The 24,464-nt window shown below is 47.7% G+C and overlaps 1 protein-coding gene across 2 annotated transcripts in view; it reads left to right on the forward strand.

The window, feature by feature from the left end:
* siae (sialic acid acetylesterase) overlaps window positions 1–24,464 on the forward strand; it is a 187,218-nt gene that overhangs the window by 79,288 nt on the left and 83,466 nt on the right. For both annotated transcript variants that reach the window (XR_011937457.1, XM_072486869.1), the window contains exon 4: window positions 15,820–15,958. Coding sequence is in view for 1 of the 2 variants with exons in the window: in XM_072486869.1 (XP_072342970.1) it covers window positions 15,820–15,958 (139 nt within the window). In the remaining variant the exon portion in view is untranslated. The remainder of the gene's footprint in view (window positions 1–15,819; window positions 15,959–24,464) is intronic.

Below are 24,464 nucleotides of genomic sequence, written 5' to 3' on the forward strand. Positions count from 1 at the left end.
TTTCAGAGTTGGAGAGCTGCATTCAAACAAGAAGCTGTATCTCTCTCTCTCTCTCTATAAAGAATGTCTCCAGATCACTTGATGATTTCAAAGTAATACCTGTTTCTGTAGAGAATTTAAACCTGCTGTCTTTGTTTAAAAAAGGTTTAACTTAATGGATGTTGCTAGGAAAGGTATTGTATCTGTGGGGTTACGTGTGTTGGTAGTTTATAAGATGTTTACTGTGTGTTTATAAAAGGTTAACTGGGTTCTTAGAATAAACATTGTTTTGTTTTAAAAATACTTAAGATCTCTGTTGCATAACACCTGGAGAGTGGACCCTTGTGCTCCCCATAATCAAAATCTACTAAAAGTCGTGGGTCGGGTGAACTCCATGATATACTTTAGAGTTTTCTAAACCCTGGCCCATAATAATTTCTCACCCAACTTCCAAGATTCTATATAGAGGCTGGAACAGTTAGACCATAAGACCTAGAAGCGGAAGTAAGGCCATTCGGCCCATCGAGTCCACTCCACCATTCAATCATGGCTGAGTTCTCACAGATTGGAGGGTAACTAATGTAACCCCACTATTTAAAAAGAGAGGTAGAGCGAAAACAGGAAATTATAGACCAGTCAGCCTGACGTCGGTTGTGGAGAACATGCTGGAGTTCATTATAAAAGATTTATTAGCAGAGCACTTGGAAAACAGTCCACCAGCCTTGTCGTCTCCGCTCGCTCCTCCTTCTCTCCATGAACTCCCCACTAGTCATTGCCTCCCACAGTGTGGTGGCCGAGACCTCACCTATATCGTTCAGTTCCACATACCCTTGGATGTCAAGCCTCACCCGCTCACACACCACCTCATCTGCTAACACCCCTAAATCCAACCTCCACTGTGTTATGGGCCAGGGTTTAGAGAACCTCAAAGTGTATCATGGAGTTCACCTGATCTACAACTTTTAATAGATCGTGGTATGGGGAGCACACGGACCACTCTACAGGTGTGGTACAGCAGAAATGGAAAAGTATTTTTTTAAAGCAAAACAATGTTTGTTCTATGAACCCAAGTTCACCTTTTTAAAACATACAGTGAACATCTTAGCACCCATTAATTCAAATACAACCCCCAAAGAATACAACACTAAGTAATCCTTGAGCTTGCCTTTTAACATCCATAAGACATAAAACAAAATCTTTTAACAGAAGCACCTTAGGTTTAAATTCACTACTGTGAACAGTTACCACGTTGAAATCAGCAAATGAACATTCATAAGCTTGCAGAGATTCACACACACCCTGCTATGATTGCAGCTTCTCCAAAACTAAAATGAAACCAAACCACCCTGCAGGAAAAAGCCTAAAGCGAAAGTAAAAAGCTGACAGCCCAGCTCCACCCACTCTCTGACATCACGGCAGTAATAACACCCATTTCTTAAAGGTACTCTCACTACAGATATTTATATACACGCCCATTTATAAACACCCATTTCTTAAAGATACTCTCACTTGACACCTCCCCCCAAGGAAAAAAAATAAAACATCAACTTCAAGATGGTTTCATTTTTCATTGTTCCAAGACCCAGGATCCTTTAAGAAATGCACACAGTAAATATACTTTTTCATTTCAAAAAACAACACACGCAAACCGGTATAATAACAGAGTCCATTTTTTTTCTTCTTCCTCCAACTGGAATCCTTCTCGATTAACAGTCTCTTTGAACAAGAAGGTCTCTGCACGATCCATCCATTTCTCTCCGCCTCGGCATTTCTCTTTAAAGTCAGATACTTTAATTCAATTTGATCACAGCGTCCCTTGTAATTCTCCAACACAGGAGCATTGGTTATCACAGCTTTCAGGCAGGCAAATGCCTGTTGAAAGTCCGCTGTCCACTGAAATTTTGGACGTTTCTTCAGCAAGTCTATCAGTGGAGCAACCACGCTACAAAAAGTTTTCACAAATGTTCGATCAAATCCACTCATGCCAAGAAATCGCATTATTTCTCTTCGTCTTGAGGGTATCGGAAACTCCTCAATAACTGTTGGATTCACATCCCGTGTGACCATTCGACCCTGTCTGATTGTATGGCCAAGGAAAGTGACTTGGGCTTTTCCGAATTCACTTTTGGCTAGGTTTATCACCAAGCCCGCCTCCTGAAGTCGATCGAATAACTCAATCAAATGTTTTAAATGTTCTTTCCATGTCTGGCTGAAAATTACCAGATCGTCGATGTATACCGCACAATTGGGTAATCCTGAAATGACTTTGTTAGTTAACCGTTATGTGGCTGGGGCATTTTTCATGTCAGATGACATAACTTTGAATTGGTACATACCATCTGGAGTCACAAAAACTGAAATCTCCTTCGCCCTTTCAGATGAAGGTACCTGCCAGTAACCTTTAAGTAAATCCAGTTTGTAAATAAAAGCTTTCTCAATGCAATCCTACAAACGTGGGATAGGATGAGGGTCAGTTCTTGTAACTGCATTAAACTTTCTATAGTCCACACACAACCGTTGGGTACCGTCTGGTTTACGTACCATCCCTATGGGTGAGCTCCACTTCAATTATGCCATTTCTAAGCATACTCTCAATCTCTTTGTTAAGCTGTGCCAATTTTAAAGGGTTAAGTCTGTATGGATGTTGTTTGATTGGAACAGCATTTCCCACTTCTACATCATGTACAGCCATTTTAATACTTCCCAATTTATCGCTACAAACTTGCCCAAATGCTATCAATAACTCTTTCAGGTCAGTTTGTGTTTCCTCTGGAAGGTAACTCAACAATTTATCCCAATTTTTAAGAACATTAAATTCCAATTTAATTTGAGGTATGTCAAATTCGCAGTCATCTGGATTTGTTCATCACTTTGAGTTAGAATCATTAAAACCTCCTTTTTTTCTCCTTCCCTTCCAAAGTACCTTTTAAGCATATTCACATGACACACTCGGAGTCTTCCTTCTATCTGGTGTTTTTACCACATAATTCACCTCACTTAATTTCCTTTCAATCTGATAAGGTCCACAAAACTTCTCCACTGGCAAAACTACGAACTTTGGATTTCTTGTCCGCCACCCGTTTCATCACATTTTGTGCAACTTTTAAATGTTGTCTAGCCAATTCACCTGCTCTATTTAATCGCTCCCTAAAATTTGACACGTAATCCAACAATGTAATTTCTGATTTCTCACTCACCAATTTTTCCTTAATCAATTTAAGTGGTCCTCTTACCTCATGACCAAAAATTAGTTCAAAAGGACTGAATTTGATTGACTCATTAGGTACATCCCTAATTGCAAACAGTATGAATCCTCTGGATAATCTTGACAATAAGCCCTCAACATTGTCTTTAATGTCTGATGCCACCTTTCTAACGCTCCCTGCGATTCTGGATGGTATGCAGTTGATTTAAATTGTTTTATTCCTAAGCTATCCATAACTTCTTTGAATAACCTTGAGGTAAAATTGGATCCTTGATCCGATTATATTTCTGTGGGTAGTCCATATCGAGTAAAGAATTTAAGTAACTCCTCCACAATCTTTTTAGCTGTAATATTATGTACTGGAATGGCCTCTGGAAACCTAGTAGACACATCCATTATCGTCAAAAGATATTGATTCCCACTTTTCGTTTAAGGAAGCGGTCCTACGCAATCGATTAGGACCCTTGTAAAAGGTTCCTCAAATGCTGGAATAGGTATTAAGGGCGCTGGTTTTATCACTGCTTGAGGTTTCCTTATCACTTGACATGTGTGACATGATTGACAAAATGTAACTACATCTTTATGTAGTCCAGGCCAATAAAAATGTTTTTGTATTTTAGCTTGAGTTTTCCTTATTCCCAAATGACCTCCCACTGGTACCTCATGTGCAACTCGCAACACCTCCCTTCTATACCCTGCCGGCAATACTACTTGATGAACTTCTGCCCACTTTTCATCTGCCTGCATATGTAAAGGTCTCCATTTTCTCATCAAGACATCACTTTTACGGTAATAACTCCCCGGTATACACTCAGATTCCTCTTCCGTGTATGCTTTCTGATACATCTGTTTTATTTCTACATCTTTCTGTTGTAACTCCGCCAATTTTCCTGAACTAAAAATATCCGCCTCATCCTCCACCTGTTCTTGTTCTTGGAACTTGGTAATTTGGTGCAATGAGGTAATTCGGTGCAGAGTGGGAGAAGGCGCTTTTCCCTACTGTTTTGTTCTCTCTCTTCGGGCCTGTAACTTTTAATCTGCAGGGAGAGAACCAGAGAGCATCTGAGAACCTGGGAAGGTAAGTGATTTTTATTTATTTTTATTTTTATTACCTTTTCAAATTGTGTGGGGGGGGGTTAAACTGAAGTGACATCACAGTAAAGCTGTGACCTGATTGGCTGGTGGGAATCTACACTAAATTTAAAAATTAAGAATTGTTAAACTAATTAAACATAATTGCTTAATTATAATTTAGAGGGGTGTCTAAGCCAGAGATCAGAGAGTACTGTATTTAGCTTTCACATTTATAGTCGAAATCTAGTGCGAGAAAACATATAGTGAACAGTAACTTTAAAAAAAAAGGTTTTAAATTTTATTTACTAATTAATTGACGCAATGTCAATTAGAGCGGTGCAGTGCTCTGACTGAGATTTGGCAGGTCCAGGAGGCTTCCAGCATCCCGGATGGCTTCATCTGCAGAAAGTGCACCCAACTAGAGCTCCTCACAGACCACATGGTTCAGTTGGAGCAGCGGTTGGATGCACTTAGGAGCATGCAGGTGGCGGAAAGCGTCATAGATAGCAGTTATAGAAATGTGGTCACACCCAAGGTGCAGGCAGAGAAATGGGTGACCACCAGAAGGGTCAGTGCAGGAATCCCCTGTGGTTGTCCCCCTCTCGAACAGGTATACCCCTTTGGATACTGTCGGGGGGGATAGCCTATCAGGTGAAAACAGCAGTAGCCAGAGCAGTGGCACCACGGCTGGTTCTGATGTTCAGCAGAGAAGGTCAAAGCGCAGAAGAGCAATAGTCATAGGTCACTCTATAGTCAGGTGCACAGATAGGTGCTTCTGTGGACGTGAAAGAGACTCCAGGATGGTATGTTGCCTTCCTGGTGCCAGGGTCCAGGATGTCTCCGAACGGGTAGCAGGTATCCTGAACGGGGAGGGCAAATAGCCAGAGGCATTGTACATATTGGTACTAACGACATAGGCAGGAAGGGGCATGAGGTCCTGCAGCAGGAGTTCAGGGAGCTAGGCAGAAAGTTAAAAGACAGGACCTCTAGGGTTGTAATCTCGAGATTACACCCTGTGCCATGTGCCAGTGAGGCTAGAAATAGGAAGATAAGAGCAGCTAAACACGTGGCTAAACAGCTGGTGTAGGAGGGAGTGTTTCCGTTATCTGGACCACTGGGAGCTCCTCCGGGGCAGGTGTGACCTGTATAAGAAGGACGGGTTGCATCTAAACTGGAGAGGCATAAATATCCTGGCCGCGAGGTTTGCTAGTGTCATACGGGAGGGTTTAAACTAGTATGGCAGGGGGGTGGGTACCGGAGCAATAGGTCAGAAGGTGAAAGCATTGAGAGAGAACTAGGGAACAGGGCCAGTATGGCTCTGAAGAAGAGCAGACAGGGAGATGTTGCTGAAAACAGCTGGTCTGGTGGCCTGAAGTGCATATGTTTTCATGCAAGAAGTATTACGGGTGAGGCAGATGAACTTAGAGCTTGGATTAGTAGTTCGAACTACGATGTTGTTGCCATTACAGAGACCTGGTTGAGGGAAGGACAGGATTGGCAGCTAAATGTTCCAGGATTTAGATGTTTCAGGCGGGATAGAGGGGGATGTAAAAGAGGTGGCGGAGTTGTGCTACTGGTTAGGGAGAATATCACAGCTGTACTACGGGAGGATACCTCAGAGGGCAGAGAGGCTATATGGGTAGAGATTAGGAATAAGAAGGGTGCAGTCACAATGTTGGGGGTTTACTACAGGCCTCCCAACAGCCAGTGGGAGATAGAGGAGCAGATAGGTAGACAGATTTTGGAAACAAGTAAAAACAACAGGGTTGTTGTGATGGGAGACTTCAACTTCCCCAATATTGACTGGGACTCACTTAGTGCTAGGAGCATGGACGGGGCAGAGTTTGTAAGGAGCATCCAGGAGGGCTTCTGAAAACAATTTGTAGACAGTCCAACTCGGGAAGGGGCTGTACTGGACCTGGTATTGGGGAATGAGCCCGGCCAGGTGGTAGAAGTTTCAGTAGGGGAGCATTTTGGGAACAGTGACCACAAGTCAGTAAGTTTTAAAGTGCTGGTGGACAAGGATAAGTTTACGCAGAGGCTGGTGAGTACCTCAAAAGCGTTGCCAGGGGAGGTTGTGGAAGCAGATACATTAATAGTGTTCAAAAGCCATCTTGACAAACACATGGATAGAATGGGTATAGAGGGATATGGCACAAGGAAGTGCTGAGGGTTTTGACAAAGGTTGGTATCATGACCCGTACAGGCTTGGAGGGCCGAAGGGCCTGTTCCTGTGCTGTATTGTTCTTTGTTTTTTGTTAAGAACGTGCAGACACAGTGACCCAAGCTTGGAATCAAACCTGGGCCCCTGGTGCTGTGAAGCAACAGTGTTAGAACATAGAACATAGAACAATACAGCGCAGTACAGGCCCTTCGGCCCACGATGTTGCACCAAAACAAAAGCCATCTAACCTACACTATGCCATTATCATCCATATGTTTATCCAATAAACTTTTAAATGCCCTCAATGTTGGCGAGTTCACTACTGTAGCAGGTAGGGCATTCCACGGCCTCACTACTCTTTGCGTAAAGAACCTACCTCTGACCTCTGTCCTATATCTATTACCCCTCAGTTTAAAGTTATGTCCCCTCATGCCAGCCATATCCATCCGTGGGAGAAGGCTCTCACTGTCCACCCTATCCAACCCCCTGATCATTTTGTATGCCTCTATTAAGTCTCCTCTTAACCTTCTTCTCTCCAACGAAAACAACCTCAAGTCCATCAGCCTTTCCTCATAAGATTTTCCCTCCATACCAGGCAACATCCTGGTAAATCTCCTCTGCACCCGCTCCAAAGCCTCCACGTCCTTCCTATAATGCGGTGACCAGAACTGTACGCAATACTCCAAATGCGGCCGTACCAGAGTTCTGTACAGCTGCAACATGACCTCCCGACTCCGGAACTCAATCCCTCTACCAATAAAGGCCAACACTCCATAGGCCTTCTTCACAACCCTATCAACCTGGGTGGCAACTTTCAGGGATCTATGTACATGGACACCTAGATCCCTTTGCTCATCCACACTTTCAAGAACTTTACCATTAGCCAAATATTCCACATTCCTGTTATTCCTTCCAAAGTGAATCACCTCACACTTCTCTACATTAAGCTCCATTTGCCACCTCTCAGCCCAGCTCTGCAGCTTATCTATATCCCTCTGTAACCTGCTACATCCTTCCACACTATCGACAACACCACCGACTTTAGTATCGTCTGCAAATTTACTCACCCACCCTTCTGCGCCTTCCTCTAGGTCATTGATAAAAATGACAAACAGCAACGGCCCCAGAACAGATCCTTGTGGTACTCCACTTGTGACTGTACTCCATTCTGAACATTTCCCATCAACCACCACCCTCTGTCTTTCAGCAAGCCAATTTCTGATCCACATCTCTAAATCACCCTCAATCCCCAGCCTCCGTATTTTTTGCAATAGCCTACCGTGGGGAACCTTATCAAACGCTTTGCTGAAATCCATATACACCACATCAACTGCTCTACCCTCATCTACCTGTTCAGTCACCTTCTCAAAGAACTCAATAAGGTTTGTGAGGCATGACCTACCCTTCACAAAGCCATGCTGACTATCCCTGATCATATTATTCCTATCTAGATGATTATAAATCTTGTCTCTTATAATCCCCTCCAAGACTTTACCCACTACAGACGTGAGGCTCACCGGTCTATAGTTGCCGGGGTTGTCTCTGCTCCCCTTTTTGAACAAAGGGACCACATTTGCTGTCCTCCAGTCCTCTGGCACTATTCCTGTAGCCAATGATGACATAAAAATCAAAGCCAAAGGTCCAGCAATCTCTTCCCTGGCCTCCCAGAGAATCCTAGGATAAATCCCATCAGGTCCCGGGGACTTATCTATTTTCAGCCTGTCCAGAATTGCCAACACCTCTTCCCTACGTACCTCAATGCCATCTATTCTATTAGCCTGGGGCTCAGCATTCTCCTCCACAACATTATCTTTTTCCTGAGTGAATACTGACGAAAAATATTCATTTAGTATCTCGCCTATCTCTTCAGACTCCACACACAATTTCCCATCCCTGTCCTTGACTGGTCCTACTCTTTCCCTAGTCATTCGCTTATTCCTGACATACCTATAGAAAGCTTTTGGGTTTTCCTTGATCCTTCCTGCCAAATACTTCTCATGTCCCCTCCTTGCTCGTCTTAGCTCTCTCTTTAGATCCTTCCTCGCTACCTTGTAACTATCCATCTCCCCAACCGAAACTTCACACTTCATCTTCACATAGGCCTCCTTCCTCTTAACAAGAGATTCCACTTCCTTGGTAAACCACGGTTCCCTCGCTCGACGCCTTCCTCCCTGTCTGACCGGTACATACTTATCAAGAACACGCAGTAGCTGATCCTTGAACAAGCCCCACTTATCCAGTGTGCCCAACACTTGCAGCCTACTTCTCCACCTTATCCCCCCCAAGTCACGTCTAATGGCATCATTCTTCCCCCAGCTATAACTCTTGCCCTGCGGTGTATACTTATCCCTTTCCATCATTAACGTAAACGTCACCGAATTGTGGTCACTGTCCCCAAAGTGCTCTCCTACCTCCAAATCCAACACCTGGCCTGATTCATTACCCAAAACCAAATCCAACGTGGCCTTGCCTCTTGTTGGCCTGTCAACATATTGTTTCAGGAAACCCTCCTGCACACACTGTACAAAAAACGACCCATCTATTGTACTCGAACTATATCTTTTCCAGTCAATATTTGGAAAGTTAAAGTCTCCCATAATAACTACCCTGTTACTTTCGCTCATATCCAGAATCATCTTCGCCATCCTTTCCTCTACATCCCTAGAACTATTAGGAGGCCTATAAAAAACTCCCAACAGGGTGACCTCTCCTTTCCTGTTTCTAACTTCAGCCCATACTACCTCGGAAGAAGAGTCCCCATCTAGCATCCTCTCCGCCACCGTAATACTGCTCTTGACTAGCAGCGCCACACCTCCCCCTCTTTTGCCTCCTTCTCTGAGCTTACTAAAACACCTAAACCCCGGAACCTGCAACATCCATTCCTGTCCCTGCTCTATCCATGTCTCCGAAATGGCCACAACATCGAAGTCCCAGGTACCAACCCATGCTGCCAGTTCCCCTACCTTGTTTAGTATACTCCTGGCATTGAAGTAGACACACTTCAAACCACCTACCTGAACACTGGCCCCCTCCTGCGACGTCAAATCTGTGCTCCTGACCTCTTTACTCTCATTCTCCCTTACCATAAAACTACAATCCAGGTTCCCATGCCCCTGCTGCATTAGTTTAAACCCCCCCAAAGAGCACTAACAAATCTCCCCCCTAGGATATTTGTGCCCCTCAGGTTCAGATGTAGACCATCCTGTCTGTAGAGGTCCCACCTTCCCCAGAAAGAGCCCCAGTTATCCAGAAATCTGAATCCCTCCCGCCTGCACCATCCCTGTAGCCACGTGTTTAAATGCTCTCTCTCCCTATTCCTCATCTCACTATCACGTGGCACGGGCAACAACCCAGAGATAACAACTCTGTTTGTTCTAGTTCTGAGCTTCCATCCTAGCTCCCTGAAAGCCTGCCTGACATCCTTGTCCCCTTTCCTACCTATGTCGTTAGTGCCAATGTGGACCACGACTTGGGGCTGCTCCCCCTCCCCCTAAGGACCCGGAAAACACGATCCGAGACATCACGTACCCTTGCACCTGGGAGGCAACATACCAAACGTGAGTCTCTCACGCTCCCACAAAATCTCCTATCTGTGCCCCTGACTATAGAGTCCCCAATTACTAATGCTCTGCTCCTCTCCCCCCTTCCCTTCTGAGCAACAGGGACAGACTCCGTGCCAGAGGCCCGTACCCCATGGCTTACCCCTGGTAAGTCGTCCCCCCCACAAGTATCCAAAGCGGTATACTTGTTTCTCAGGGGAACGACCGCAGGGGATCCCTGCACTGACTGCTTTTTCCCAGTCCCTCTTACAGTTACCCACCTATCTCCAATCTTTGGTGTAACTAATTCCCTGAAGCTGCTATCTATGACCCCTTCTGCCTCCCGAATGATCCGAAGTTCTTCCAACTCTGCTCCAGTTCCCTAACTCGGTCTTGGAGGAGCTGGAGATGGCAGCACTTCCTGCAGGTAAAATCAGCAGGGACACTAACTGGATCCCTCACCTCAAACATCCTGCAGGAGAAACATTGCACTCCCTTCCCTGCCATTCCTCTAACTTTCTACCAAGATCTGGCTAACAACTAAATTAAATTTTTTATAAAAAATAATCATAATATAATAAAATATGGTACTTACCTCAGACCAATGGGTTTTATTATTAGGTTAGAGGAGGAGGGCGGGTGGGAGACACTACACGTGTAGTGTCTCGGGTTTCCTCTCCACCAGAATTTATTGGTGAGGGTCTTCCCAGACGTCCGCGGGTCGACTTCCTGTTCCCGCCTAAAAAACTAATTTTAAAAAAAAAAGAAGAAAAATTCTCAGCTCCTGCTGAAATTGACTAACCAGCCAGCTCCACTCCCGCCGAAATCGACTGGCCTGCCCCTGCAAAGACAAGTGCTTTTAAAGGACAGACTTACCTCCCAGCAACCACTTCCGCAATGCTCCCGCTGAAACTGACTCACCAGCTGTTCTCACGCCGAAATCGACCACTGTCGATGTTAACCACTGTGCTACGGTGCCGCCCGCGTGGTTGGAAACCACGATCGCCAAGTACCCCGAATTGATGACCCCCACCAGCAGCGTCTTGCCCACCACAAAAAAATCAATCTGAGAGTGCACCCTGTGCACATGGGGGAAGTACAAGAACCCCGTCGGCCTCAGCCTTCCAAACCTCCATGGTCCACTCCCGCCATGTGCTCCATGAACCCCTTCAGCTCCTTCGCCACCAGCGATACCTTGCCTGACCTGGTTCAGTGACCATGTTTAAGTCCCCCCTCCCCGATAATCAACCGGTGCGAGACCAGCACCCGTCTCATAAACTCCACATCGTTCCAGTTTGGGGCATAAGCATTAACTAAAACCAATGGCAACCCCTCCAACTTCCCATTTACCATCATGAACCTCCCTCCCGAATCTGCCACAATGAACACCACCTCAAATGTTACCCGTTTGTTTACCAACACTGCCACCCCCCTCGTCTTCATCTCCAACTCCGAATAAAAGACTTGCCCTACCCACTCTTTCCTTAACGTTGTCTGATCCCCGATCTTAAGGTGTGTTTCCTGCAAAAATGCCACGTCTGCGTTCAAGCTCCTCAGGTACGCGAACACACTCAACCGTTTGACTGGCCCATTCAGCCCTCTCACATTTGATGGGAGCATCCTGCCCCCCTCCCCTGCCGATCAGCCATATCCTTTCTTTGGCCTGCCCCCGGCCCGTGTCACACGATCCTCCTGGCCCACCCTTGGATGCTCACCATCCTTTTCTTGCTGCGCCAAAGCAACCATATCTTTGTCAGCAGCACCCCCCCCCCCCCCCCCCCACTACCCTGAACAAAACAACACCCCCATACCCCTCTGCTATACTAACCACCTAGCCACCCCCACTGTGCTCCCATTAACTAGCCCACCCAGCTAGCCTGGCAGGCCCTGCACAAGGCTCCTGAACCTCCTACCCCACCCCCCCCCCCCCCACTGATTCGCTCCCCCTCGCATTTCTTCATAATATAAACAACAATGAAGCAAGAAAAAAGGTGCACTCACCCGTGACACTCCCAAAATATCCCGCTACCAAACCCAACCAGACATCTCAGAGAACTTCTCCCAACAACGAACAAACAAAAAAGAAATAAAAAGCAAATGTCTCCTCACACCTCCCTCACGGTTCAATGTCTGAATAGATCATAGAATTTACAGTACAGGGGACTTCCGGGTGCGGCGATGACCAGCTAAGTCGCACGTTTCGGCAGCTCCCGGTGGAACGGACTTTTGGGCTCTTAATAGGAGCCCAATCGGCAATTTTAACGGCAAATAACACTTTGCGGTAATCCAGAAGGGAATCCCCCCTGGACACGGATGGAAAAAAGAGAGGAAAGTAGCCGGATTGCGGTGAATCCTCAAGAGCAGCGGCCAGGAAGGCAGGCACAAAGCAAGATGGCATCGGAAGGAGGCAGTTTAATATGGGGCCCTGACCAACAAGAGTTCCTGCGGCGTTGCGTAGATGAACTCAAAAAGGAGGTGAAGAAGGAGCTGTTGGCCCCGATATTACAAGCGATTGAGGGGCTAAAGGAGGAGCAAAAGACCCAGGAACAGGAACTTCGGGTCGTGAAGGCAAAGGCTGCTGAAAATGAGGACGACATACAGGGCCTGGTGGTGAAAACGGAGATCCACGAGGCACAACACAAAAGATGTGTGGAAAGGCTGGAGGTGCTGGAGAACAATGCGAGAAGGAAGAACTTAAGGATTCTTGGTCTCCCCGAAGGTGCAGAAGGGGCGGACGTCGGGGCATATGTGAGCACGATGCTGCATTCGTTAATGGGATCGGAGGCCCCGACGGGTCCGCTGGAGGTGGAGAAAGCAGAATCTACGGATAGTGGGCCTGCCCGAAGGAGTGGAAAGTGCAGTGCCACGGGGTACGTTTTGAGGATGTTGGCAAGACTGATGGCAGAGGGGGGGTGTTGGATAAGACCCCTGAAATAGACAGAGCGAACAGGTCTCCGAGGCAGAAGCCTAGAGCGGGGGAGCCGCTGCAGGCAGTGATCGTGAGGCTGCATAAGTTCGTGGAGAAAGAGAAGATTCTGCAGTGGGCCAGGGAGAAACGCAATTGTGAATGGAAGGGAAGCAAAGTCTGACTATAGCAAGACATTGGAGCTGAGATGGGAAAACGACATGCGGTGTTCAACAAAGCCAAGGCGGTGCTATATCAACGGTAAATCAGGTTTGGGGTGCTCTGGGTGATGTATGAAGGCCAGGAATACTATTTTGAGACCCCAGAAGCAGCCAATTACTTTTATCAAGGAGCATAAACTAGGGGAGAACTGAACTGAACAATTATTGGAGACGTGTTGGCACTAATTTGTAATGCAGGTAGAATGGGGGGTTTTCTTTTCCACTGAGAATTGAAAAATCATCCTCAGAGCGTCTGCTATCTCCTCCCTGACCTCCTTCAGTAACCTCAGAAACAATCCATCTACCCCTGGCAGCTTATCAACTTTCAAGGATTTCAACCCTTTGAGTACTTCATCTCTCTTTTGATTTTCCCGTCCAATATCTCACCGTGTTCTTCCTGGACGACTATATCTGCATCATCCATTTCCTTTGTAAACTTGGAGACAAAATATTCATTTCAAACCCTTCCCACAGCCTCTGCAGCTATACACAAGTTCCCTCCCTCATTTCTGATTGGGCCTACTTTTTCCATAACTAACCTTTTACCATTAATATATTAGTAAAACATCTCTGCATTTTCTTTAACTTTACTTGCTAACTTTTTTTTCATGCCCTCTTTGATTTCCTTATTTCCTTTTTGACTTCATCTATGCATTTCCTGTACTCAGCTATCCTAGAATAGTGGTTAATTCTTTGTGCCAATTGTACGCTTTATTTTTTTTGTTTGATTTCCACTGTATTCCTCTGGACAACCGTGGGGGTCTAGATTTGCAGTACAACTCTTATTTTTGGAGGAGAATTAGTACATTTAGGATCTCGCTTTTTAGTGCTTTCTACTTGTTTTCCACTGATTTATTCTTTAGCAGTGCTGGCCGGTTCACCTTCGCCAAGTCCATTCTCATTTTTTCAAAAGTTGCCCTCTTCTAGTTCTAAAGATTTACTCCTGCTTTCTCTGTCATTTTCTCTGGGACGGCAAGGTGGCACAATGGTTAGCACTGCTGCTTCACAGCTTCAGGGTCCCGGGTTCAATTCCAGCCACGGGTGACTGTGTGGAGTTTGCACTTTCTCCCCATGTCTTCCTCCTGGTGCTCCGGTTTCCTCCCACAGTCCAAAGGTTATGTGGACTGGCCATGTTAAATTACCCCTTCGTGTCCAAAAGGTTAGGTAGGGTTACTGGGTTACGAGGATAGGGTGGAGGCATGGGCTTAAGTAGGGCGCAGTAGGAAATGGTCACACATTTCCTTTCTGCCTGTGCAATTCTCAAACCTGTGCACTATGTTAGTGATTGCTTCAAAATACTCAACTAGATTTGTCAAGCATAATTTACCCGTTAGTAATCCATATTGACTCTAGTCAAAGTTACTGATAGGTCTTCAGTTTTCACCCTTTCTGAAATAATAGAGAAAGGTTTCTATAATAATAGAGAAATAAAAAAGAAATGGAGAAATGTGTGGGAAAGCAAAAAGTGGCGAGGATACTGGAAGTCTGTAGAGGGATTTGGATAGGCTAAGTGAATGGGCTAGGGTCTGGCAGATGGAATACAATGTGGACAAATGTGAGGTTAACCATTTTGGTAGGAATAACAACAAAAGGGATTATTATTTAAATGATAAAATATTAAAACATGCTGCTGTGCAGAGAGACCTGGGTGTGCTAGTGCATGAGTCACAAAAGATTGGTTTACGGGTGCAACAGGTGATTAAGAAGGCGAATGGAATTTTGTCCTTCATTGCTCAAGGGATGGAGTTCAAGACAAGGCAGGTTATGCTGCAACTGTATAAGGTGTTAGTGAGGCCACACCTGGATAATTGTGTTCAGTTTTGGTCTCCTTACCTTAGAAAGGACTTACTGGCGCTGGAGGGTGTACAGAGGAGATTCACTAGATTAATCTCAGAATTGAGGGTGTTGGATTATGAGGAGAGGTTGAGTAGACTGGGACTGTACTCGTTGGAATTTAGAAGGATGCGGGGGGGATCTTATAGAAACATATAAAATTATGAAGGGAATAGATAGGATAGATGCTGGGAGGTTATTTCCACTGGGGGGGGGGGTGAAAGCAGAACTAGGCATAGCCTCAAAATAAGGGGAAGTAGATTTAGGATGGAGCTCAGGAGGAACTTCTTCACCCAAAGGGTTGTGAATCTATGGAATTCCCTGCCCAGTGAAGCAGTTGAGGCTCCTTCATTGAATGTTTTCAAGATAAAGATAGTTTTTTGAAGAATAAAGGAATAAAGGATTATGGTGTTCGGGCGGGAAAGTGGAGCTGAGTCCACAAAAGATCAGCCATGATCTCATTGAATGGCGGAGCAGGCTCGAAGAGCCAGATGGCCTACTCCTGCTCCTAGTTCTTAGGTTCTTATGTTTACAACTCTTCTACCCAAAGGCAACATCCTCAAAAGGGCAGAAAGGTAGAGTATGGTTAGGCCAGAGATGTGTGGTATTAGGGTGTTCAGGGCTGAGAGTTTCTGTGTGGGACTAAAGCAACAGTACCCCTCACATGATGGTGTAAGAGAGTCACTTAATTGGGGTGAAGAAAAAGAAAGCTTGTGGCTCAGACTGAGTAATTCCTGCAGTGTGATGGGGAGGTATGGACTGAAACTAGTGGGAAGGTTAGAAACAACATCGTGTTCTGAAACTTCTGAACCACGCTTCTCTCGTGGATGCTTTTCTTTATATCTGCTCTAAGTGATGTTTGTTACCAATTTGCTCAATTACAACACATTCTCTTTCAGATTATTAATGCAAGTGAAGAGCTCTCTGCTGCTTCCGATTATCCATTTATCAGACTGTTCCAAGCTGGATTGAACGAATCAAACCAAGAACTGAATGATCTTGCCAGCATCAAGGTGCAATGGTCAGCTCCCACAGCAGGTAAGGAGGAGCTCCCACAGCGGGTAAGGAGAGGCTCACACAGCGGGTTAGGAGGGGCTCCCACAGCGGGTAAGGAGGGGCTCCCATAGCGGGAAAGGAGGGGCTCCCACAGCGGGTAAGGAGGGGCTCCCACAGCGGGTAAGGAGGGGCTCCCACAGCGGGTAAGGAGGGGCTCCCACAGCGGGTAAGGAGGGGCTCCCACAACGGGTAAGGAGGGGCTCCCACCGCGGGTAAGGAGAGGCTCCCACCGCGGGTAAGGAGGGGCTCCCACAGCGGGTCGAGAGGGGCTCCCACAGCGGGTCGAGAGGGGCTCCCACAGCGGGTCGGGAGGGGCTCCCACAGCGGGTCGGGAGGGGCTCCCACAGCGGGTCGGGAGGGGGTCCCACAGCGGGTCGGGAGGGGGTCCCACAGCGGGTCGGGAGGGGCTCCCGCAGCGGGTCGAGAGGGGCTCCCACAGCGGGTCGGGAGGGACTCCCACCACGGGTAAGGAGGGGCTCCCACTGCGGGTAAGGAGGGGCTCCCACCGCGGGTAAGGAGGGGCTCCCACAGCGGGTCGAGAGGGGCTCCCACAGCGGGACGGGAGGGACTCCCACAGCGGGTCGGGAGGGGCTCCCACAGCGGAACGGGAGGGGCTCCCACTGCGGGTCGGGAGAGGCTCCCACAGCGGGCTGGGAGGGGCTCCCACTGTGGTAGGTCAGGAGGGGCTCCCACCGCGGGTAACGAGGGGCTCCCACCGCGGGTAAGCAGGGGCTCCCACCGTGGGTAAGGGTGGGTCACCCCGGTGGTGAGGGAGAGGCTCCCCCGGCAGGTGAGACTGGCACTCGTAGTGGGATTTTCAAAATAACAAATAGAAAGGAACATGTAATGTAAAGGAAACCTTCCCCGGGCCTTGTTTGGATGACCTTAGATTTAATCAAGTTTGGAGCATGTTGCCATGGGATCAATAAGTAACAATAAATTGAAGTTGGCGTAACGTGCAGTTTGCACGTTAATTGCAGTACTGCATTAAATTTGCATTCCCAAATCTATGCCAGTTCCCTATTGTTCTGACTTATCTTCCAGACCTGGAACCTGGATCCATCTGATGTACTGCTTTCATTGTTTTTTGCAGTTGATGGATTGATCCAGTGTAGAGATTGAGTTTAATTACAGAAGGATTTGTGGTGTTTGTCATAAATCTGCTTTCCCAGTTCTTGCCATCATCATCCAGTATTCAGTTCCTCTGGAAGTAGAACCAGAGTCTAATCCACCTTCCAACAGCACAAAGTAAAGAGGATACAAAGCAAGAGACCGGCACGTAAACCAGTCTTCGAAAAGGCTGGCAACAGCCCAAGAGATCACGGGTGATCCCGCGAGGGAGGCACAATAACCTGTGCGAAAGGGACGGATACTGACCAGGCATATCATGTTTATGGACATCCTAGTTAAACCTGTTCATATTGTTTGAACTTATCACAAATGTATAAAGTTAAAATAGTAATTATGTTTGTAAACAAACATGAATATTTCCTGAGGAAGGGGTTGTGGTGATATGCCTGTAAACAATATTGGAGATAGTTGGTGGTGTGACCTCCAACCAGCAGGTGGCGGTGCAGATCCACCATGTGGTCTCGAGACAGTGATCATGTGACAAGGCACTCTGATATAAGCCAGGGCAGATCCAGTGATCCTCAGAAAGTTATAAGCCGTACAAGAGGACAGACGGGCCTAGGGGTAGTTCCAGCGGAGTATAAAGTAAAATCCATGATAACTTGCTCTGTGCCTGATTGTTACCACGTGTGTATTAATAAAGATCCTGGTTTGGACAAGTAACAAGCAGTTCTGTAGATTCCTTGCCAGACATCAAACACAACAGAGCAGCCAGACATTACTGCGGCCACAGTTGTGATCCAGGATGCTACTTTCCCCTCCAGGTGTCCCCTCCAGGTGTCAGAAGAACATAGAAAATAGGCACAGGAGTAGACCACACGGTCCCTTGAGCCTGCTCCACCATTGAATACAATCATAGCTGATCTTCAGCCTCACATTTGCACGTGCTCCTCGTAACCCTTAATTCCTGGAGAGACCAAAACTCTGCCTCTCTCAGCCTTCAATCTATTCAACCATGAAGCAGCCTCAATCCTCTGGGGTAGAGAATTCCAAAGATTCATAATCCTCTGAGTGATGACATTTCTCCTCATAACAGCCCTAATCTTATAGGTTTCAATGAGATCACCCCTCGTCCTTGTAAACTTCACAGTATAGGCCCAATATGCTCAACCTGACATCCCGGAGCCAATCGAGTGAATCTGCACTGTACTATCTCCAAAAGAAGCTGTTGAATCCATGTGGAGACCAAACTTTTAAAAAGATATTTGAATTTTCTGCTGCTGACAGAAAGGATCATACAAAATTTCAAGGCTTAATCCATACAATCCCTACAATGCAGAAGGAGGCCATTCGGCCCATCAAGTCTGCACACACCCTCTGAAAGAGCACCCCAGCTAGGCCCACTCACCCGCCCTATCCCCGTAACCCCACCTAACCAACACACCTTTGGACACTAAGGGGCAATTTTAGCATGCTCAATTCACCTAACCTGCACATCTTTGGACTGTAGGAAGAGACCCACACACACGGGGAGAATGTGCAAGAACCACACAGTCACCCAAGGTCGGAATTGAACCTGGCTCCCTGGTGCTGTGAAGCAGCAATGCTACATAGATACATAGAAAATAGGAACTGGAGGAGGCCTTTTGGCCCTTCAAGCCTGCGCCATCATTTATCACGATCATGGCTGACCATCCACCTCATTAGCCTAATCCTGCTTTCTCCCCATAGCCTTTGATCCTATTCGTCCCAAGTGCTATATTTAGCCGCCTCTTGAACATATTCAATGTTTTAGCATCACCTACTTCCTGTGGTAATGAATTCCACAGGCTCACCACTCTTTGGGTGAAGAAATGTCTCCTCATCTCTGTCCGAAACACTTTACCCTGAATCCTCAGACTGTGACCCCTGTTCTGGTCACACCCACCATCGGGAACATCTTGTCTGCATCTTCCCTGTCTAGTCCTGTTAGAATTTTACAAGTCTCTATGAGATCCCCTCATTCATCTGAACTCCAGCGAGAACAATCCTAACCTAGTCAATCTCGCCTCATGTGACAGTCCCGCCATCAATGGAATCAGTCTGGTAAACCTTTGCTGCACTCCCTCGAGAGCAAGAACATCCTTCCTCAGAAAAGGAGACCAAAACTGCACACAATATTCTAGTTGTGGCCTCACCAAGACCCTGTATAATTGTAGCAACATATCCCTGCTTCTATAATCAAAACCTCTCACAATGAAGGCCAGCATACCATTAGTGTTCTTTACCGCCTGCTGCACCTGCGTGCTTACCTTCAGCGACCGGTGCACAAGGACACCCAGGTCCCACTGCACACTCCCCTCTCCCAATTTACAACTGATCTGCCTTCCTCTTTTTGCTTCCAAAGTGAATAACCTCACACTTATCCCAATTATACTGCATCTGCCACTGATTTGCCCACTCGCCCAACCTGTCCAGATCATGCTGTACGATCCCTGTATCTTTGTCACAATTCACCCTCCCACCTAATATGGTATCATCTGCAAACTTTGAGATGTTACATTTTATTCCCTCATCCAAATCATTAATATATATTGTGAATAGCTGGGGTCCCAGCACCGATCCCTGTGGTACCCCACTGGTTACTACCTGCCAATTTGAAAAGGACCCATTAATTCATACTCTTTGTTTCCTCTCTGCCAACTAGTTTTCTATCCACCACAATACACTGCCCCCCCTTCCAATCCCATGCGCTTTAATCTTGCACAATAATCTCTCATGCAGGACTTTGTCAAACACGTTCTGAAAGTCCAAATATACCTCATCAACTGGCTCCCCCTTGTCAACTGTATTAGTTACATATTCAAAAAATTCCAACAGATTTGTCAAGCATGATTTCCCCTTCATAAATCCATGCTGACTCTAACTGATCCTGCCACTGCTTTCTCAATATTCCGCTATAAAGCCCTTGATAATGGATTCAAGAATTTTCCCCTCTACCGATGTTAGGCTTACTGGTCTATAATTCGCTGCTTTCTCTCTACCGCCCTTTTTGAATATTGGAGTGACGTGAGCTGCCCTCCAATGTGCAGGGACAGTTCCAGAGTCTATCGAATCCCGGAAACTGACCACAAATGTGTCCATCTTACCACCTCACCTCTAATCCCATGTGACTTCACATTTTATACCGGTCTGCCATGAGGCACCTTGTCAAAGGCTTTACTGACGCCCATGTAAAAAAACGTCCACCGCCCTTCCCGCATCAATCATCGTTGTCACCTCCTCAAAAAACTCGATCAAGTTAGTGAGGCACGACTTTCACAAAAGTAGAGTAAGACAAAAATGGGAAGCTTACGTCATGCCGAAAATTCAATGCTTGAGAAAGTCTACAAGAGTGTCGGCAGTACAGGATGAACTTAAAAAGAAAATTAGGAAAAGGAAGGCTTAAAAACAATGATGCTTAGTTAAATCAAAGAAACATTCAAAAATATTTTATAAATATATGAACAAAAGGAAAAAGTAAGGTAACATTTTTTTCTATCGGAGTTTTTACATATTATACCCTATGCAAGCAATGAGGATAACAGTGCAGATTACGATGTCCATGCTATTTTCCTTTGTGCCCCCCACTGCCCCGTGCGCCGCCATTCGTTGTTTCAAGTTCCTTTCCTGGGCCCTGTGTTATTTACAAATGGGTGGTGCCCTCCCTCCCCCTGCTCCCTGCCACCTTTTGTTGTTGGGCCTCTCCCCCTCCCCTTTTCTCCCACCCTCCCTTCCTGCTTTTGGCCTTCCCTTGGGGGTCTCTTTTCTTGTGTTCTTGTTCTGGGTTCTCTGGCCTCTGTGTTGTTTTTTTCTGCCCCCCCCCCCCCCCGCCCACCTTCCCTCCCCCCTACCTTTCCTGTCTGTTCCCTCTGGTCTTGTTGGCTCCCATGCATCTCCCCTCACCCCGTTCTATTAGCTGTTGACTTGTTGGCTTCAGACAGGTCCTGGAACATATTGGTGAATGGCCTCCACGCTTTGTGGAAGCCATCCTCTGATCCTCGAATGGTGAACTTGATCTTCTCCAGGTGGCGAAATTCAGATTTGTCTGTCAGCCAGTCTGCAGCGTGGGTGCTGCTGCTGATCGGCAGCCGAGCAGGATTCTCCAGCGGGCGATTAGGGAAGCAAAGGCTAGGATGTCGGCCTTCTTCCTCATGAATAGTTCTACCTGGTCCGATATCCCGAAGTCTGCCACTCTTGCGCATGGCTCCACCCTTACCCCACAATTGTGGACATTGCCTTGAAGAAGGCAGTCCATAACCTGACAAATGTGGGCGTGGTCGACCGAGCCTCTCATGTTGTGTTCTGTTACTTCCTTGATGATGAAGGTACACATCGAACATGAAGATGTAGTTGCTACATGTATTTATTCTTAGTGGTAACCATGCATTACTATGTACAAACAATTTTGTCTCCGCTACTGATGTCTGTTATCTTGTCCATTCTGCTACCAAGCGCCTGGCTCCCGTCCGTCCTCTAATATATACATACATCTGTCCGGTCTTGTTCCACCTGCTGGCGAGGGGTTACAGCTGTCCCTACATGTGTTGGTCATTGTTTATACACAGTGGCACTGTTATATACAAATATATATTGTTTTGTTTTTTTTTAGAAATATTTTTATTCAAATTTTTACATATTTTCAACAAACCCCCCCCTTACAGAAAAAAGAAAAACAAAGAACACATAAATAAACATCTTACAACTACATCACTAATTCCCCCAATATACAAACCCCCCCATTAAGCAATAATAAACACAGTAGAAAACACAAAGTACACTCCTCCCCCCCCCCCCCCTTCTGGGTTGCTGCTGCTGCTGACTACCTCCTAACGCCCCGCTAGAAAGTCTAGGAACGGTTGCCACCACCTGAAGAACCCTTGCACAGACACTCTCAAGGCAAATTTTACCCTCTCCAATTTAATGAACCCTGCCATGTCGCTGATCCAGGCTTCCATGCTCTGGGGCCTCGCATCCTTCCACTGGAGCCGAATCCTCTGCCGGGCTACCAGGGACGCAAAGGCCAGAATACCTGCCTCTTTCGCCTCCTGCACACCCGGCTCGTCCGATACCCCAAATAGTGCTAACCCCCAGCTCGGCTTAACCTGGGTGTTCACCACCTTAGACATCTTCCTCGCAATACCCCTCCAGAACTCATCCAGCGCCGGGCACGCCCAGAACATATGGATATGATTTGCTGGGCTCCCCGAGCACCTCCCACACCTGTCTCCAAAGAACCTGCTCAGCCTCGCCCCTGTCATATGCGCTCTGTGAAGAACATTAAATTGTATCAGGCTAAGCCTGGCGCAAGAGGAGGAAGAATTAACCCTACCCAGGGCGTCCGCCCACGTACCCTCGTCTATCTCCTCCCCAAGCTCCTCCCATTTACCCTTTAGCCCCTCCTCCTGCATCTCCTGGTAGATCGCCGAGACCCTGCCCTCTCCAACCCAAACCCCCGAGAGCACCCTATCCTGGATCCTGAGTGCTGGAAGCAGCGGGAACTCCCTCACCTGCCGTCTTACAAATGCCCTTACCTGCATGTACCTGAAGGCATTTCCTGGGGGAAGCCCGAATTTTTCCTCCAGCGCACCAAGGCTCGCAAACGTCCCATCTAAAAACAGATCCCCCATCCTTCTAATTCCTGCCCTGTGCCAGCTCAGGAATCCTCCACCCATTCTCCCCGGGACGAACCGATGGTTCTCCCGGATCGGGGACCAAACCAAAGCCTCTACCACATCCCTGTGGCGCCTCCACTGCGCCCAAATTTTCAAAGTCGCCGCCACCACCGGACTCGTGGTGTACCTAGTCGGCGGGAGCGGCAGCGGTGCTGTCACCAGTGCTCCCAGACTCGTGCCCACACAGGACGCCATCTCCAGCCTCTTCCACGCCACCCCCTCCCCCTCCATTACCCACTTGCGTATCATCGCCACATTGGCAGCCCAGTAATACCCATACAGATTAGGTCACGCTAACCTTCCTCTGTCCCTACTCCGCTCCAGAAACACCCTTCTCACCCTCAGGGTCTTTTTCACCCACACGAATCCCATGATGCTCCTACTGACCCGCTTAAAAAAGGCCTTAGGGATCAGGATGGGGAGGCACTGGAATATAAAAAGGAACCTCGGGAGCACCGTCATCTTCACCGACTGTACCCTACCCGCCAAGGAGAGTGGCAGCATATCCCACCTTTTAAACTCCTCCATCTGCTCCACCAGCCTCGTCAAGTTGAGCTTGTGTAGGGCCCCCCAGTTCCTGGCCACCTGGATCCCCAGATACCGAAAACTCCTTTCTGCCCTCTTCAGTGGAAGCTCGTCTATCCCCCTTCCCTGGACCCCTGGGTGTACCACGAAGAGGTCACTCTTCCCCACGTTGAGCTTATACCCGGAAAAGTCCCCAAACTCCCTGAGGATCCGCATCACCTCCGGCATCCCCCCCACTGGGTCCGCCACATACAGTAACAGGTCATCGGCATACAATGAAACCCAGTGTTCCACCCCCCCCCCCCCCCCCCCCCCCCCCCCCCCCCCCCCACATCACCCGGACCAGCCCCCTCCAGTTCCTGGACTCCCTTAGAGCCATAGCCAAAGGCTCAATTGCCAATGCAAATAGCAAGGGGGATAGGGGGCACCCCCTGCCTCGTCCCCCGGTACAGCCGAAAGTATTCCGACCTCCTCCGATTCGTGGCCACACTCGTCACCGGGGCTTCGTAAAGTAGCCTAACCCAACTAATGAACCTCTCCCCGAACCCATACCTGCTCAACACTTCCCAGAGGTACCCCCACTCCACCCTATCAAAGGCCTTCTCCGCGTCCATCGCCGCCACTATCTCCGCCTCCCCCTCCACTGTAGCATCATGATTAAGTTAAGGAGCCTCCGCACATTGGTATTCAGCTGCCTTCCCTGAACAAAACCCGTCTGGTCCTCGTGAATCACCCCCGGGACACAGTCCTCAATTCTGGTAGCCAACAGCTTCGCGTCCACGTTGAGAGAGATTGGCCGATACGACCCACACTGTAATGGGTCCTTGTCCCGCTTCGAGATCAGCGCTCTGGACATCGTCGGGGGGAGGCCCCCCCCCCCCCCCCCCCCCCCCTCCCTCGCCTCGTTGAAAGCCCTCACTAATAGAGGGCCCAGCAGGTCCACGTACTTTCGGTAAAATTCCACCGGGAACCCATCTGGCCCCGGTGCCTTCCCCACCTGCATACTCCCCAGCCCCTTAGTCAGCTCCTCCAGCCCTACCGATGCCCCAAGCCCAGCCACCAGCTCCTCCTCCACCCTCGGGAACTTCAGTCGATCCAAAAATCGACGCATCCCCCCCTCCTCCGTCGGGGGCTCAGACCTATACAGCCCCTCATAAAAGTCTCTAAATACCCCATTTATTCCCACCGCACTCCGCACC

Source organism: Scyliorhinus torazame, chromosome 21 (genome assembly GCF_047496885.1).
Source record: "Scyliorhinus torazame isolate Kashiwa2021f chromosome 21, sScyTor2.1, whole genome shotgun sequence".
Lineage (NCBI taxonomy): Eukaryota > Metazoa > Chordata > Chondrichthyes > Carcharhiniformes > Scyliorhinidae > Scyliorhinus > Scyliorhinus torazame.